We start from the raw sequence: 16,324 nt of genomic DNA on the forward strand, positions 1-16,324 counted from the left end.
AGTTACCTGTGATAGGAGCTGATTCTGAACAAAAGATGAAGGAATTCTAGCGCAGATTTTATCAATGAAATGTACACACAGCAGAACATATCACCACTTTGTTTAGGGACATTTTAGGGGAAGCTGAGCTTCCCTTGCAGTCTTAGAGCAATCGCCACTGTTTGAAAAGGATGAGTGTCCTGTAGCTGTAAGAAACAAAACTCACAACCTGCTTCCGTGGATTTGCTTCATTTCACGGTTTCAGGAACAGACAGGTGACATCCGTAGACTACTTTTACTAAGTCTATGGTAACAGCCCATGATAAGTCAAGTATATTCGATATATCCTCCACCTCTTACGCTAAGAAAAAAACTAAGACATTAGTCGTCTTTTCAGGGCAGAGAAGTCAAGATTGATGGATGTGCTTTTTAATCCATAACCACAATTATTCATCAATTTTGGTCATCTTAACCCAACTACATGTTTACTCCATGTGTGTTGTTTAGTCTAATGAAACTTCTCGAGGCCCAGTCAAGAAATTCATAAACAAGTTCATTTTTTCCCACTGTCAGTCAAAGCAGCACAGATCAATCCGTGTTGTTGAATGATTTACTGTTAGAGCCTCCAGTTTTTGAATCTTGAAGATGATCTCACACAGCGTGCTTGAAAGTTTTTTTTATTTTGACGAATAAATTCTCTGCTCTGCAGGAAGTTTCACTGCACGAGGAACTACATCCACATCAACCTGTTCTTCTCCTTCATCCTGAGAGCCAGCGCCGTCTTCATCAAAGACGGCGTCCTTTTCGCTGATGAAAACGATGACCACTGTTTCATGTCGACAGTGAGTATGAGCAGCTCCGTGAAGTGTGTGTGTGTGAGAGCTTTTCTCTGCTGAAGGATGCCGGCAGCACCACTCGATGTAAACAGATATCAAAAAAGAAGAGGAGGCAAAAAGCACTCAGGTATCAGCAGAGGAAGTGAAGATGTTGCATGAGTGGCAGACTTTCAGAAAGAGAAAGTAGGACAGACTTGAGCGGGAATGACTTTTGGCAGAGTAATCCCCTCGTCTGTCGTTTGAGGCGGGTCAGATAAACTGCATCGAGTTTCCCGGACACGAACCTCTCCAGTTCAGGAGAGCTTATTATCTGGGAGAGGGGTTGAGAGTGAGGGGATCCCTCTGAGGATTAGAGAGCAGAGTCTCTCTTCCTGTTTTTCTGCTGGTGGGGCTGAAGTGAGGCTGAGAGTCTCTCATGTGAGGGACCAGATTCAGCATCCAGACTCTCACAGGTGAAAATGACCATCATGGAGAGGAGACGACGAGAAGAGGCTGTCAGCAATCTGAGAGCAGAAGTGACCAGCAGACAACTTCAGCATAGAGCCAGTGTTTAGTCCTGCAGAAAGTCTTTAATAAATCTGTGAGGAATCAAGAAACAAAGATAGATTTTAAAACAGTTTGAACAGAACATGAAAAAAAGCTGTTTGGCATCAGCAGAGAAGATTCTGCAATTTTTTAATGGGTGCAACCTGCAGATTCAGCTCTGCTCCTCATCCCACAAAGGCATGTTTCTCACAAATGTGGCTCCATCTAAAAGAGGAACAAACAGGCTTTACATCCCATAAAGATTTATTACCAAGAATTATCATTTCAACAAAGAAACAATCTACAAACACAAACTTTCTCACTCTTTATGCTCAGATAGTTCAGTCAAGGATGAAATTCATTCACAGAAGTTTTGTGAACAACTCCTCACAGAGGCCACAATTTAAACCTAATCAGTGTTAAACTATATTATTTTTGTAGGACATTTGGTCAGTGATCCAGCCATATCATTTTTAAGCTGTGCGACTTTTACATTTTTGTCCAGAGACCCAAATGGGCAGCCTGTGTGGAACTGGAACTTTATCCTATTCATTCTTAATGGAGGGAGCAGGGAGGGCTTCTGTGGGGGTCACCGACTTTGAGGGCTTGTCATTCAAAAACCAGGTCCGAAATGTCAAAGTCACGCACAACTTTTGTAAAGCAGAGTCTAGTCTATCATGTGCGCAAATTTCAAGCAGATACCACTCATGGTTGCGGAGGAGATAACTTTTGCAGAAAGGGTAAAAATGTAGTGACATTTCATTTTCAAATTGCTGGCTTCCTGTTGGAGAAAGGTCAGGTCCTCTTCCTTTGGGCATAGACCCTAATTGTGAGTGAAAAAACACATTTTCCCGCCTTCTGTGAGTCACATGACCAGCTGCACGGAACTCCCTATCACTGTGTGACATCATCACCAACTGCTGCACTGTCAGAAGTGAAATTGACCGGACTTTAAGAAACAACTCCCCACAGATGCTACAGTTTTAACAAAATCTCTCTAAAACCACAATATTTTTCTAGAGAACTTTATCAGGAATTCATCTATGTCATTTTTAAAGCTGTACCACTTTTGCTTTTTCGTGTAAAGGCCCAAATGCTGCAGCTTGCGTAGAGCTGTTTTATCTTTTCCCATTCATTGTAATGAGGAGAGCTGAGAGGGCTTCTCTGGGGTTCACCGACTTGAGGGCTTGTCATTTAAAAAATGTTTCCGAAACAAAATATTCTAAAATAAATTTTGTAAAGCAGGGTTCACCCTGTCATCTGGGTGAATTTCATGCCAAAACTAATATTGGTGTGGGAGAAGATAAATTTTGAAAAAGGGGCAAAAATGCGGGCAAATTCTTCCTGTTCAAGATAGGTCAGGGGTGTCAATATATAAATTGTGCACCTCAATGAGATGAACAGTTTGACGTTAGTTTGATCCCTCTACAGCGTTCCACTGTCTATTAGAGACGTTTTGGTGTGCCTAGGTGGCGCTAGAGCAAATTATGGGATGTTGGGAGGAAAATTTAGTACTATAATTAGTTTTTGCAGATCATGAGGTGTATTCCAATTTTGGTGAGTTGTTGAGCACGTTTAAGTAGTCAAAGAAACAGCAAAAACTGACCTCTCCTCTCCTTTCAGGCCAGGCCCAAAAACAACAGATAAAGAAACAATGAAGAATACTTAGTACATGAGGCTTTAAATAACACTCATAAACATCACACACCTCTTTAAAATCCTTTTATACGTCCTCAGACCTCTGACTCCTTTGTCTCGTGTCCTTTTTGTCCCTGCAGACGTCCTGTAAATCAGCCGTGGCATTCTTCCAGTTCAGCATCTTGGCTAATTACTTCTGGCTGCTGGTGGAGGGCATTTACCTGCAGACGCTGCTCGCTCTCACCTTCGTCTTCCAGAAGAAATACTTCTGGTGGTACATCCTCATTGGCTGGGGTAAATTCTCCCACTCTAAGTGTGAATTTCTTTCCTCTTTGTCTCCGTCTCATCTTTAGTTTTGACCATTTTTTTCTCTTTGTGGCTCCCAGGTCTCCCCACAACAATCATAACGGTTTGGATCCTCACCAGGAACTTCTACGATAACACAGGGTGAGCTGGTGCTGAAAACAGTCTGATAGAAAACTAGATGCACAGGCATGAAATTTGTTTTTCCAGCCACCAGAGTAGTTGGTCTCTGAGACAAGATGGCCTTGATGCTTACCATAGTCAAAAACTGTGTAGCTTAACAGAGGTTCTGTGACAGCAATGTGGAAAAACAAGTAAAATTTCAAGTTCTCAAGCTGCTTGGTGGACTGTTGCTTTGCAGAGACACACAAAAGGATTTATTTAAAGGGGCTGTGAGGAGTTCCAAAATGATCTCAAAGTATCCCTTCAAGATGTATGCCTGATCCTAATCCACACTTAAACACATTGGCTCCCAGCCATTTCCAGAGCATCTTGAACGATCTTTCAAGACCCAAATAATCTTGTTTTCTCTGACTATGTAAACATCAAAACTACCTAAGAAGAGTGGGCTCTCTTCTTTTATGTCTCTCTTTCTGTTTTTGATCCAAAAAACAGAGAAAAATGTAAATGGGTGCTCCATCCTTTGATCCTCTCCATGATCTCTGTCGTCTTTTCTCTTGATGGCGCTGCTCTTTCTCTCTGAACTATCGCGACACATCCTCAGTTTGAGCTTGAGCTGCCTGAACTTTTCTGACTTGCAGCGTCTCGATTTGCCTCTGTCATCTCACATCTTCTCCTCATATCCACGTTGAGCTCTCATCCAAAGAGTGCACCGCTCTCACCCACAGTAGCTTATGAGCAGGATTTTGATTGACAAGCTCCACCAGAGAAAAAATGGAAAAAGAGCAGACGGGAGCTGAACAGGAGAGTGATAGAGCATGAGCTAAAGGCTAATGTTCAGTCCAACTAGGGTTGCCACCTTTGGGGCAGAAAAATAAGGGACACCCTTAGCAGTGTGTGTGTTGGGGGGCTGACCTGACTTTCAACAGTAGAGTGGGGCAGCAGTTGTGGTAATGTATTAGTTAAAGTTTCATGTCAATATTTAAGAATTTTAAAGTATTTTTTCAAAATGTATTCTTTCTTGTCCGTCCTTTTGTTGTTTTTTTTCTATAATCATGAATGCTACTGGTTATCAATATTGTACTGAACTTTTTTTCATGTGTACTAATGAAATGTCTGTATTCTTGATGTATTGATAAGAAATAATCAATCTGAGAAAATGTATTCAGTAAAAAACTGTGGCAGCTTTATAATAATTCACACCATTTTAAAATCTTATTCTGTTGATTCTTTTAGTAGGATTGTGTTCAAGGCAAATTGGAAATACGGGACAAATTGCATCCCGTATTGATTGTTTGTAACCTTTAAGTGTGAAATACGGGACGATTCCATATTTTACGGGAACTTGTGGTTTTTGCTGGTCTGGTTTTGAGGCTCCAGCCGGCAGATCTGGCTCCTTATTCCCTCATAAAATGACACCAAATGAAAAGTGAACGTAGATCCTAGATGAAGCTTCAGTGGGGGGTTTCTCCTCCTCCTCTGAGCTCCTTCAGGGGACGCTGAGCCGTCGTGATCCATGATGAGATTTTCAATATTGTGCTTCTGTGACCGCCTTGTTCATCACAATAACGTGCGTTGTGTGTCTCAGGTGCTGGGATGACACAGATGTGGCCTTCGTCTGGTGGATCATAAAAGCTCCAATAACAGCGTCACTGCTGGTGAGTGCAGAGAGGTCACAGTGGGAGGTACTGAGGGATTAGCAGAGTCCTCTTTACTGGTCTTTACACTCGAGGAAAACAGTAAGAAAAAGAAAGATGATTAATTTTTGTGTTTTCGGCAGTCGTAACAGCTCGATTGTTTCCTGTTGTGTGAGCAGCCAGTGAAAAGTTGGGGCTAGGTTTGAAAAGCAGCACTTAATGAGCTCTGAATAATCCAGAAACATGACTGAGTGGCCGTCAGAGGAGCGCTGGAGGGGACCGTTCAGACATCGATCAGAGCACAGCCTCTCGAGTTTGTGCTCAAGTAGAAATACGAAGCTGAGAGTTGTTTCTGTTGGACTGAAGTTCCTTTCTCAGGTTTCATAAGAATCACGCTTCTTCTGTCTCAGGTGAACTTCATCATCTTCATCAACGTGATCCGTATCCTGGTGCAGAAGCTGAGGTTGCCTGGCGTGGGAGGGAACGACACCAGTCACTTCAAGTGAGAAGAGCCTGAACTCCTCATCATCACGTCAGTAAGATCAGTCTTAAGGTGGCGTTCATCCGTTTGTTTTTGTCCTCGGTGTGCAGGAGGCTGGCCAAGTCCACCCTGCTCCTCATCCCTCTGTTTGGGATGCACTACATGGTGTTCGCCTTCCTGCCAGAGAACACCGGAGCAGAGGCCCGGATCTTCATCGAGCTGGGTCTGGGCTCCTTTCAGGTAAAACACACGACGCTGTTAGTGATACAGACTGAAGCAAGCAGAGTTTAAAGACTCGATGTGATTATTTAACAAATTATCATCACATTTTTTAAGAGAACACAAACACTGTGGAGTATTTTTAAACTTTCTGGATGCTTTTCTGCTCTGAAGGGATTTGTTGTGGCCCTGCTCTACTGCTTCCTGAACGGAGAGGTGAGTCAACACTTTATAACTTCTGCATGCTCTGGATTACACAGATTGTTATCATGCAGGATGCTCAATTCTTCTTGTTTGGTAAAAATAGATACAATCCATTGGCTCAGAATAGAATAGAATAAAATAGAATAGAATAGAAAAGAATATTTTTATATTGATCCAAAAATGAAGTAACAATAAAAGCAGAATAGTGAAATTAGAAATTTAAAGACATTTGAGTGGGTAGAATTACTGGTGGGAACTGTGGTGCCATGTATGGGGTGAGGCTGAGAGCTTTGAATGGAAACTGAATCAGATTCTTTTACAGATTTTTTTAGGGACTGGTTTCTTTAGAAGAATTACTGTGAGGATAAGCTCATCCTGGCTCTGGAGTCTTGGGACAGGCTGGTCGGCGGCGTTAAGAGGAAGCGCCCAGCCCAAGAGTTGTTGTCAAAGTTCAGATTTTATTAAAAATAGTTGAGTTTTAACAAAAAAGAACAAAGCGGTTTCACACCAACTGTCCAAAGTGTGATGTCTGTCGAGTCTGCCAAGTCTTGGCGTTCTAGCACTTTCGGTGCATTAGTCAGTCCCCCTTCCTTCCTCCTCACTGCTAAAACCACTTTTCTAGATTACAATGATGTCTGAAAGGGAACCAAGCTCTAGGGATGGGTACCATATTAGGTACTTTTATAGTTCTGTCAAAAGTACCGGGTACCGATTCATATAAAACCAAAAGGTTCCATGTTTAGGTACCTGAATGCATCCTTGTGGCTGTGAGGGAGAAAAGTTGTTTTTTTTCCATGCTGTACATGAACACAGCATTTCAAGGGTTATATGTTGAAGAATAAAATTGTTAAACTGTAAATTTTTTCATATTTTATTATTAAAAAAATGCATTTTTTTACCACGTAAATACAAAAAAATTGCCGGGTACCGGGCATTGGTACCGCATCGTTTCAAATGTAAAAGGTACCCATCCCTACTGAGCTCCCAGCTCCGGGATGATGCATTCAAAGGTGTGAAACAACACAGTGACCGTTCCACACCAGTTATGCTAACACTTTATTTTCATTATGAAACTGGACCATAATGTATATATTCCATAGAAGAAAGGAATAGAAATAGGAAAATTAAAAATACTAGGAGAAATTCTTATGTCATCTATTATCCCTAACAGTCCCAATTCACCTACAGTACCATGTGGAAGAGTAGGAGATTTTCCTACTGGACTTGAACGCAGCATTGCAAGTTTGTATATCGAAAAATAAGTATGTTACATTGAAAAACTTTGAGATTTTGTTATGAAACAAATAAACATTAATTACCATAAAAACACAACAAAAGTACTGATACTGATTGGCGGGTACAGGACAGAAGCAGCCACCCCTCTGCCTCCAGCTCTAGATTTAAGAGGATTGTGAGGCAGGGGCCAAGAGCTTCGATGGGGGTCATCAGGGGGACACCGTCCCACATCAGTGTCTCAATGACTCGTCTCCTACGTCTCAAGACCGCTCATCAGCGACTTCTGGAGCCCCAGACGTGCCCACACTGCCCTGAGTCATCCGTGTTTGATGGCGTGGTTTGATGTGGTCGTTTATTAGAGAAGGGAGTCAGGTCACAGGACTGTGAGTGGTCCCCACCTCCATCTGGGGATGGATTGGGTGGTTGAAAACCCTGGTCAGGGTAGTGGAAATTGGAACTTGTTTTTACATCCTTCGAGCTTGTGCAACCGTCGACTAAGTATGAGAAACCTGGGTGAAAACTCTGCTCCAATTAGATGATTTTACTCTTTTCTTGCAGAGCTGGATGGTTGATGATGTTGAAAGTAAGAAAAGTCTCATTACAAGTTGAGAAAGATCAAACAACAGGGTATTATTTAGTCCAAACCTTGGCACTAACAGTTAGGGGGGGTGGCACCCTTGAAACATTTGCAGAGTCTTCTCAGCCAATGCCAAACGAAGAAACACATGAGGTCTAACAGCCAATCTAACGGGGGTTAAAAGCCTGTCTCTGTGTTCCCAGGTCCAGGCAGAGCTGAAGAAGAGGATCTGGAAGTGGCAGACTCAGAGCTACCTGAGCTACAGTAAACGACGGCGTACACTGTTCACTGAAAGCAGCACCATCACTCAGATCTCCGTCCTGGACAAATCCAGCCCCAAAGACCAGCTGACCTCAGAGATCCCCGCCCCCGCCCCCAACAGCGTGTCTGCTGTGTGAGAAACAGTCAAACAGGAGGACTCTCCGTCCTGCGTCTTAGCGTCCTGATGAATACCTGAACCACAGAGCCTGATCGTTGAATGTCTGAGGTATCTCTGTACGGTACAAAGCATTTACAGAATCCCTCGTGGGCTGCCAGGTTTACCGATGTTTACTTAAATCAGACTTTATTTATTCAAGTCAGCACGACCTAAACATGTTTTCCTTCTGAATGATTCCCATGATGTTCATTATTTCTCACCTCACAGGCTTCTTTCAGGGAGGTCAAGGCTTCTGTCGTAGGAAGGACTTTGCTTTCAGGGCCCTGCTCACCCTGACATCTCAGTGATTCTGGTTGCTTCTGTTCAGAGCTTGACGGCTTGTTATGAAGGCTTTTCTTGCACATGCATTAACAAACTTGCTATTCATAAAAAGTGGACCGTTTCTCTGCATCTGGAGAAAAAATGTCAGGAGGAAAGAGGAGGAAAGAAGGGGCAGGCATGTCTGGGAGCAGATTGGTGAACCACCTCAATCATTTTTCAAAGTTTGAGAGATTCAACCCACTTTTTCCTCAGCGGTCCAAACACAGACGTCCCTCCTGTGTGGAAACGCTCCTGGCTGCTTCAGAAAGCCCTGGGCTGTTTTTCAGAGTCCATGACTGAGTCACTTTGTTGGTACTTTGCACCTTTTTGTTTGTTCTCCTGGGACTGAAGGCCTCAGATGGAGTTTTTCCTCTAGGAGGAGCACGCAGCTCATCCAGCATCCACTAAATATTTTGATGAGGAGAAAAAAATCCCAAATCCCACTTTATACTATATGTTTCCCCCTGTGCAGATTAAGACCTGAGCACCACAGTAGGACCAGTTATTATGGATTTTGGTCAAATAAATCTCTTAATTTGCACATGGAAAACTCGCCAATTTACCCATATATCTGCCACATACAAAATTGCTCAATGGCGCCCCCTTAGAGTTCTCAAAAATCCAGCTCCTCAAGTAGGTTTCTACAGTGGTGTATTGCATTCACTTGAAAATAAAAAGCAATGTAAAGGTGTAACAGATAAAGTTGCACTTATAACCTAAATAACATTTTTTTGGGATGTTAAACGACTCCCATAATTTCGGCCTGAAGCCAACCTCTGCATTAAACACAAAGTAAAAACTGGATTTAGAAAGTGGAAAGTGAACACAGAATAACCGGACATCTTTATGCTGACAACAGTTTTAATTTAGTGTTTAAAGAACACTAACCTATTTAAATGAATTGAGCCAAATGCAGCTTCTGTTGCCCAAATGCATGCACAACAGGTAATTAATTAATTGATTAATTATTTTTTTTAATTAAAATACTGTGTCATTTAATCACTTATTCTGCATCTGAGATACAATTTTTCCTTTTTTTTTTTTTTTTTTTTTTTTTTGCTTTTAACAAACATAACATGGATCGGATACTTTAAAATTAAGAGAAATACTAGAACAAATTAATTTCTACCAAAATGTCTATATAATTTCAAATGTGATTTTTTTTTCTTTATTGGTCTATTATTCCAAATGACTCAATTAACAAAACAAACAAAACAAAAAGAAAAAAAATCACAATTTTAAATGTAGGAGTCCGTCATGTAGTTCCACTAGACCTTCTGCTAATTATCTTTTTAGTAAACATCTATAAAAAAATTGAAAAGAGAGCCAAAGGGGAAAAGAATCAATGCATAAGCAAGAATAAATAAAAAAATAACAATAAAAGTTAAAAAATAATGATCATAATTTAAAAAATAAATAAATTATTAAAGAAAACTTAAGAATCATAAACGAGAAAACTAATATACATATGTATATTTGTATTTTTTTTTAAAGAAATAATTGTCTCTAAAGAACTGTCGAAATTGTGATAAGATAATGACAATCACAATAACATAATATTCATAATAAAAAACAGACTAACAGAAGTAACATAAACAATGTAAAATTTGTTGCGTGAACCAAGGGGATAAAAACTAATCTTCATGTAATAAAATGCAACTTAGTTTGTTGTTTTTTTCTACTCCGTCCATTTTTGCCAGAGTTCTTCAAATTTATCCTTTAAAAAAAAAAAAGTTAATTTATTGATTTATATTAAGTGAATGCAATACACCATTGTAGGTTTCACTTACCATGAATATTTACAAATTTGTTTTATAATGATTATTTGTAAACAGAGACCCACAAAAAAAGACTCAACAACCCAACAGGAAATAAGCCATTTTCATTTATTTTTCAAAATAATGCAAATTTTTACCTAAAACTAGGATCTGCTTTTGAACCAACTCCTCCAAGAGGCTTCAACCATTCATTCCCAAATTCAGTCAGTGTGTTGTGAACATCTTGTTGACCAATCCCTGTTAAACACTTGATTGTGTGAGAAACAGAAACATAAATTTGTACAAAGTACATTTTATCTCATCAAATTTTATATTTCTGATAAGAGTCCCAGAGTGAACACAACTAAACACAGATTTCCCTCATATCCATAGCGCTCCCTGTAGTTTGTAGTTATTTGTTTTATTTATTTTTTAGATGTATATGTATCTTAAGTAAAGCAACTTATTTGTCTCTGTTAGACACCTGAAGTTTTGTAACACTTTTAATCTGATCTAAAATCCATCTGTATGATCATGGTTCACTCCTGAACATTCTCAGGTGCAGTTACAGCCCCACCTAGTGGAAAGAGACAATACTGCACTTAGTGAGCAGCACTGGTTTAGCTCCTTATTGCACAGTTTTCATCACAGTTCTCTAGATAACAGCTCAGCCATAATGATACTGACACCCAGTGGCAAAAACCAGTACAGCAGCACACCCAGATGAAAATGTGACACTTCAACGCCATTTTCAGCTTCTGTTCATGTTGTTACTCACTTAATGCCGATGGTGTCTTGAATGTTTGTAACAATTAACCACGTGACAGAGAAAAGTCTTTGTCTAAACTCATTTAAAGCTCCTGTGAGGAACTTTCAGATCTTGAGGATTCAGGCGCCCCCCTGTGGACAAAGTGGTCTCTGATCTCTGCTGATCTTTAAAAAAAAAAAAAAAAAGCCATCTTGAGTCATAAAGAGTCCTCTGTATTTATTCCAGCCTGTTTTCTAACCATAAAGTCTCCTCACAGGAGCTTTAACGGACCGTGCCCGGGCTCTGCATGCAACATGTTGCACAGTGCGCTAACGCACATCTGGAGCACTCGACTGTAAAGCTATTTATTTGTCTGATTAACCGTTTTTATGTCTTTGTGTGGTTGTAAATAGATCTGATCTGGAGTTTACATGTATTTTATGGTAACAGTACAGTTCCTTTAACAGATTTATAAAACGTAAAGTAAAAAAAAACAGCCATACAGTGTAAAGAAACGATTGAACAACTTAAAACAAACTCATTAATCTTTATACTTCATGAGTATTTTGTATCACTCTGGGGTTTTGTTGCTTTTGGCTGTAATTTTGCAAAAGTTGGAAAAATTGTTCTGCACATGCAAAGATTTATTAAGCTACTGGTAGCTGTGCTAATGCTAATGCTAACACTAACGCAGGAGTAGTTTTAGACGACGTACTGAGCTGTTTTCATGTTGAGTGTCTGTGTTTGGGTCAGTTAGCGGTACGCTGTACAGACGTTTGTACATAGAAATGTAAACTTTGATTCATCAAAGGTTAATTATCACATACCAACCCTACAGTGCCTTCATTCAGCAGTATAACTCTGTGTTTCTCTGCAGTTCAGGTGAGAAAACCTAAAATCTGTGTAACGAAAAATTTAAGATTGTGATTTTTTTATTGTTTTTTTTTTTTTTAATTTGCTGTGCAGCTTAAACTGATCTGCTTGTGTGATGTTGCTTCAATGAGAAAAATGAGGCTTTAAATTGTGCAGAAAGAAAATGAAGATGGATTTTATCTGAAAAAAACTTTTTCATGTGTCTGGATTTTGACTTTTCAGATTATATCACTGAACTGCTTCGTTCTTTCTTTTCCTTTGAAAAAGTGGCATAGATGTTTTTTTTTTTCCCCACGTTACAGTTTACGACATGAATACACAATTCTTATTGGTGTTTGGATTTATTGGGCTTGGGTTATCAAAGGGTGAATATGAGCTGAGATTGGTGCCTCGAGAAACTAAAGTGGGATCATGTCAAGTTTGAAAAGCATGATCTGAAACTAAATTTAATGTTTTGAAACTGAATTTATTTGATTTGAATTCGTTTTTTTTCACCTACTTAAAAATTTAAACTCACACATTTCAGATTTAGTTTTACAACTCAATTTCAGTTCAGGTAAGGGGCTACAGTCAAAGATTGAAAAAGAGTTTTTACGACATGAAGAGGATTTCTGTGACTCTGTGCTCGATTACTCTCACTTATGGATGTAGGAAAAGACAGAGTTGAATTTTCAAGTGGTGAAAAATCCCAGCCCATAGGTGGAGCTGAAATCTGTCTGTACTTTCTGGATTTTCAACTAAAAAAAAAAAACATAGAGGGCTAAAAGCAATGAAAGGGGATTTCTGTGAGAGGTCTCCCTTCTATATGCCTGATCCCAATCCACACTTTAAAATGAGATTATCAGCACTAATACAGGTAATTCCTAAATGCTTTCTTAAAGGCACGTCAAAGTCTCTGGCTGACAAAGTTTAGTAGAGAGAAGAGAGATCTGTGTTTTCCTCTGCTGAAAATGATTTCTGTGGTTAATTTTGTAGTGATGGTGGACACTGGAGCCTAACTGTCAGACAGAAAAAGGACAGAAGAGCAGAAGAGAGAGAAACAGGAGAGAGAGATAGTGCACGAGCTAAAGGCTAAAACACGGGTTAAACTACGGTACAAACTGACAAAGCTAGCTTGTTGTCATGTTTCAAACTGTAGCTCTACCTAACTGTTGATAAATACCTTACCTTGTGGTGTTGTATCTGGTAAAAAGTTGACTTGAACAAAGAAAAGTAGAGTTAAAAAGTAGATCTGAGCTCTTTTCATTTGCAAAACAAACACGCGCCTTAGTGTCTTCATGACAGTGTTCTGCGACTCCAGGCCAAAGGTGTCGCTGCAGTCTCTTCAATCAGCCAGTCCTTAAAGACTCTTTAATGTGTCAGACTACTCTCACTAACTTTCCTGTGAATGAAAACCTCCTTTCCTTGATCTTCTACTATTTTTTCCAATTCACTTTTTTTGGAAAGAAAAAGTCATTGCATTGTAGTTGGTTGAATTTCTTTCAACTCGTCGTTCTGGAGAGAAGTTTTGAAGCTGAATGATGGCTGCTGTGTTTGTTACAACTAGGGATGTTCGATACCCCTTTTTTTCAGACCGATACCTGTAGGAGTACTACCTTTTGAGTACTCACCGATACTGAGTACTGATACCACCAGTACTTTTGATTTATAATATTTAAATTAACAGTGACATGTCATTGTAATTAAAGATAGGACAGTCTCTCTGCTAATAAGTCCAAAATAAGACACCAACAAGTTCTACTTTAAAAAGAAAATAAAAAATTAACAAATTAATAAAAGTGCAAAATAGAACAGATGAACTGTTAACTCTCCCTGGTTTATTTATGTTCTCTGAACAGGATCTGACACATATTTGCTGTCATGTTAAACCACAGCAAGTAGCGGCAACTACTGGCGAGGACTTACTTTACACAAAAATTATTTGCCTTGAGTATCGCAGCTGCTTTCACGAATACCGATACCTTGAAAAAATACTGGTATCGGCCCGGTACCAGATACAGATACCAGTACTTGCACATCCCTAGTTACAATGACTTTAAGTCAACATAGTAAGAGAGACAGGGGGGAGCTGAGATGGACTTTTAGTGCCCTCTAGTGGGACTGTCATTTTGACATCAGTGCTTTTAGGTTTTATTGGCTTTAACCAGCAGCCTTTAGTGGATGCCTGAGGAACTGTAAGTTTATTTTTTCTTGCATTTCTGACACAAAAACTGCTCCCCCTGGTGGCTAGCTGCAGTATAGGTCAAAAAATCCATCTCCCCAGTCATTCCAGATGGGCTGTTGTCAAACTTTAAAAATTAATACACCTCATAGTAATATTTCTCATGTCTGATTGTTGTAGAGATTTGAAGATATCATTTGGCTGCTTTGCATGAAGTACGGAAGCGTATTGCATTCACTTGAAGAAAAACAGCACAGGTTTTTCAGAGTAATTTATTCTTCACTTTGTTTTTTGTGGTAATTAATTTTGTTTTTCTGATTAATATTTTTTATTGGTTTGTTTTTTGTTATAATTATTTCTGTTTTTATGAGTAATTTTTTTTCTGTTTTTAGATTACTTTTTTCCTGTTTTTCAGAATAATGTTTTCCTGAAGTATGGAGATACTCAGAAATCCTGCGAGAACCTCAACCTGCTGTTTTTCGTGGTAATTTTTTCCTCCTGTTTTTCGGAGTAATTTATTTTCCTGAAGTATCGAGCTACTTAGAAATCCTGCGAGAACCTCCAACCTGCAGACGACTCCTGTAGATGTGTGGTGGCTCCTCTGTCCCGCACGGATCAGAGATCCTGTTCAGCACATATATGCCTTATCCTTAACTTTCTACGGATCTGTACCGGGTCAATAAAGATAAGGTATTAGCCACACACAGGGTATAATACCATGTTATGTTTTCAACTTTATCCTTTTATTTTATATAAGCCTATTGTTCAGTGTAATACTTAAGAAATAGACAGAGATGTGGCATTAAAAAAATGCTTTCCTTCTACATTGGAAAGCTGGTAGTATCTCGATACTTCAGGAAAAAATTACTCCGAAAAACAGGAAAATAGTAATCTGAAAACAGAAAAAAAATTACTTATAAAAACAAAAATAATTATAACAATAAACAAACTAATAAAAAAAATATTATTTAGAAAAACAAAAGTAATTACCAAGAAAAAATTAGTCATAAAAAAGAAATAATTATAACAAAAAACAAACCAAAAACAAAATATTAATCAGAAAAAACAAAATTAATTACCACAAAAAACAAACAGAAGAATGAATTACTCTGAAAAACCTGAGTTGTTTTTTTTTTTCTTCAAGTGAATGCAATACGCTACCGTATTAAAGTCCTCTTTTTTCTAAAAATTTTCGTTTTCATTAGTTATGAGGTTAAAAACGAGGCTTTACATCACTTTTAATGATGATTGACAGCTGCCATTCTTGTATATTTTTTTCGGGGACTGTAAAATGTGTCGGGAGGTAAAGTCAAGAAGTGATTAGACTCTCGAAAGAAAACAAAAGAAGGTTAATTGCGGAGCTTCGCTGTCCACTCTATATACAGACTATGTTTAGCAGCCCTGGCAACAAAAGTCTGAACATACCCCTGCTTTAACACCATCTAATATTTTTATTTTTATTTAAAATTAAAGAGTGATTAAATGTGCATGAAATGACATATTTTTAGTATTTTAAAGATTTATAATTCAGGAGCAGAAGTTACAGAAACAGACGAACACAGCTGGTTTGGGTCTTTCCATCTGACTCGCAGATCTTACATCTAACATGTGCATCGTGTGAACATGAACCACGCAGAATCATCGAGCCAACAAGTTAAAAACATTTATTGTTGATACTTCCATAATGTACAAAAAAACCCTTCTAATGTGCACACCAAAAGGAGATAAAAGGGTGCGGCACTGTGCAGAGAGATCAAATGAGAAGCGCTCATGAGCAGACAGAAGCAGGCTCACAGCAGAGTTACATTCAGCCATCAGGACACAAACTGCCCGGCCTGGACAGAGGAACATGTAGGTCTATTTCAACAGGCAGTAAGTACAGAGAAGCTATATCAAAAAAGATAACCACCATCAAATCATGTCAAAGAAAACACTTTCCCATCATGCTTTGCAGAAAAGAAGAGCAGTTTTATGGCACTTTGCTTTTCCTCATGTCGTAAACATTCAAAGGAAAAGCATCCAGTGGGTCCTGATGGGACTGGAGCTACAGTTTCTTCACAGTTGAAACCAAATATCCCGCTTCGAGCTTATTAATCACGTCCAGTCATTACGGAGGATTTAAAAAACAAAAACAGACCCCGCCCACCCCCTAAAAGTGTTCCTGAAAGCTGGACCCTCCCCGTGAAACACCTGCTGGGAAAAGGACTCAAAATGAAGCATGCATCAGCCCGTCAGAGTACAGAGGCGTCACAGGAGGCGCTATACTTCAGCAAAACACAATCACGATTCAA

General features: G+C 39.2%; 1 protein-coding gene across 1 annotated transcript in view; it reads left to right on the top strand.

Annotated features, from left to right (window-relative positions):
- The window catches only part of ghrhrb (growth hormone releasing hormone receptor b), a 61,811-nt gene extending 51,951 nt beyond the window's left edge, over positions 1–9,860 (top strand). The window contains exons 6-13 of the mRNA XM_074668542.1: positions 689–821; positions 3,119–3,272; positions 3,365–3,425; positions 4,990–5,059; positions 5,449–5,540; positions 5,630–5,759; positions 5,913–5,954; positions 7,959–9,860. Of these exons, the coding sequence (XP_074524643.1) occupies positions 689–821; positions 3,119–3,272; positions 3,365–3,425; positions 4,990–5,059; positions 5,449–5,540; positions 5,630–5,759; positions 5,913–5,954; positions 7,959–8,153 (877 nt within the window). The 3' untranslated portion in view covers positions 8,154–9,860. The remainder of the gene's footprint in view (positions 1–688; positions 822–3,118; positions 3,273–3,364; positions 3,426–4,989; positions 5,060–5,448; positions 5,541–5,629; positions 5,760–5,912; positions 5,955–7,958) is intronic.
- The last annotated feature ends 6,464 nt before the right edge of the window (positions 9,861–16,324 follow it).

This window comes from Halichoeres trimaculatus, unplaced genomic scaffold, assembly GCF_033239565.1.
Source record: "Halichoeres trimaculatus isolate MK-OKI-2021-1 unplaced genomic scaffold, fHalTri1.1 fHalTri1_scaffold_4, whole genome shotgun sequence".
Classification (NCBI taxonomy): domain Eukaryota; kingdom Metazoa; phylum Chordata; class Actinopteri; order Labriformes; family Labridae; genus Halichoeres; species Halichoeres trimaculatus.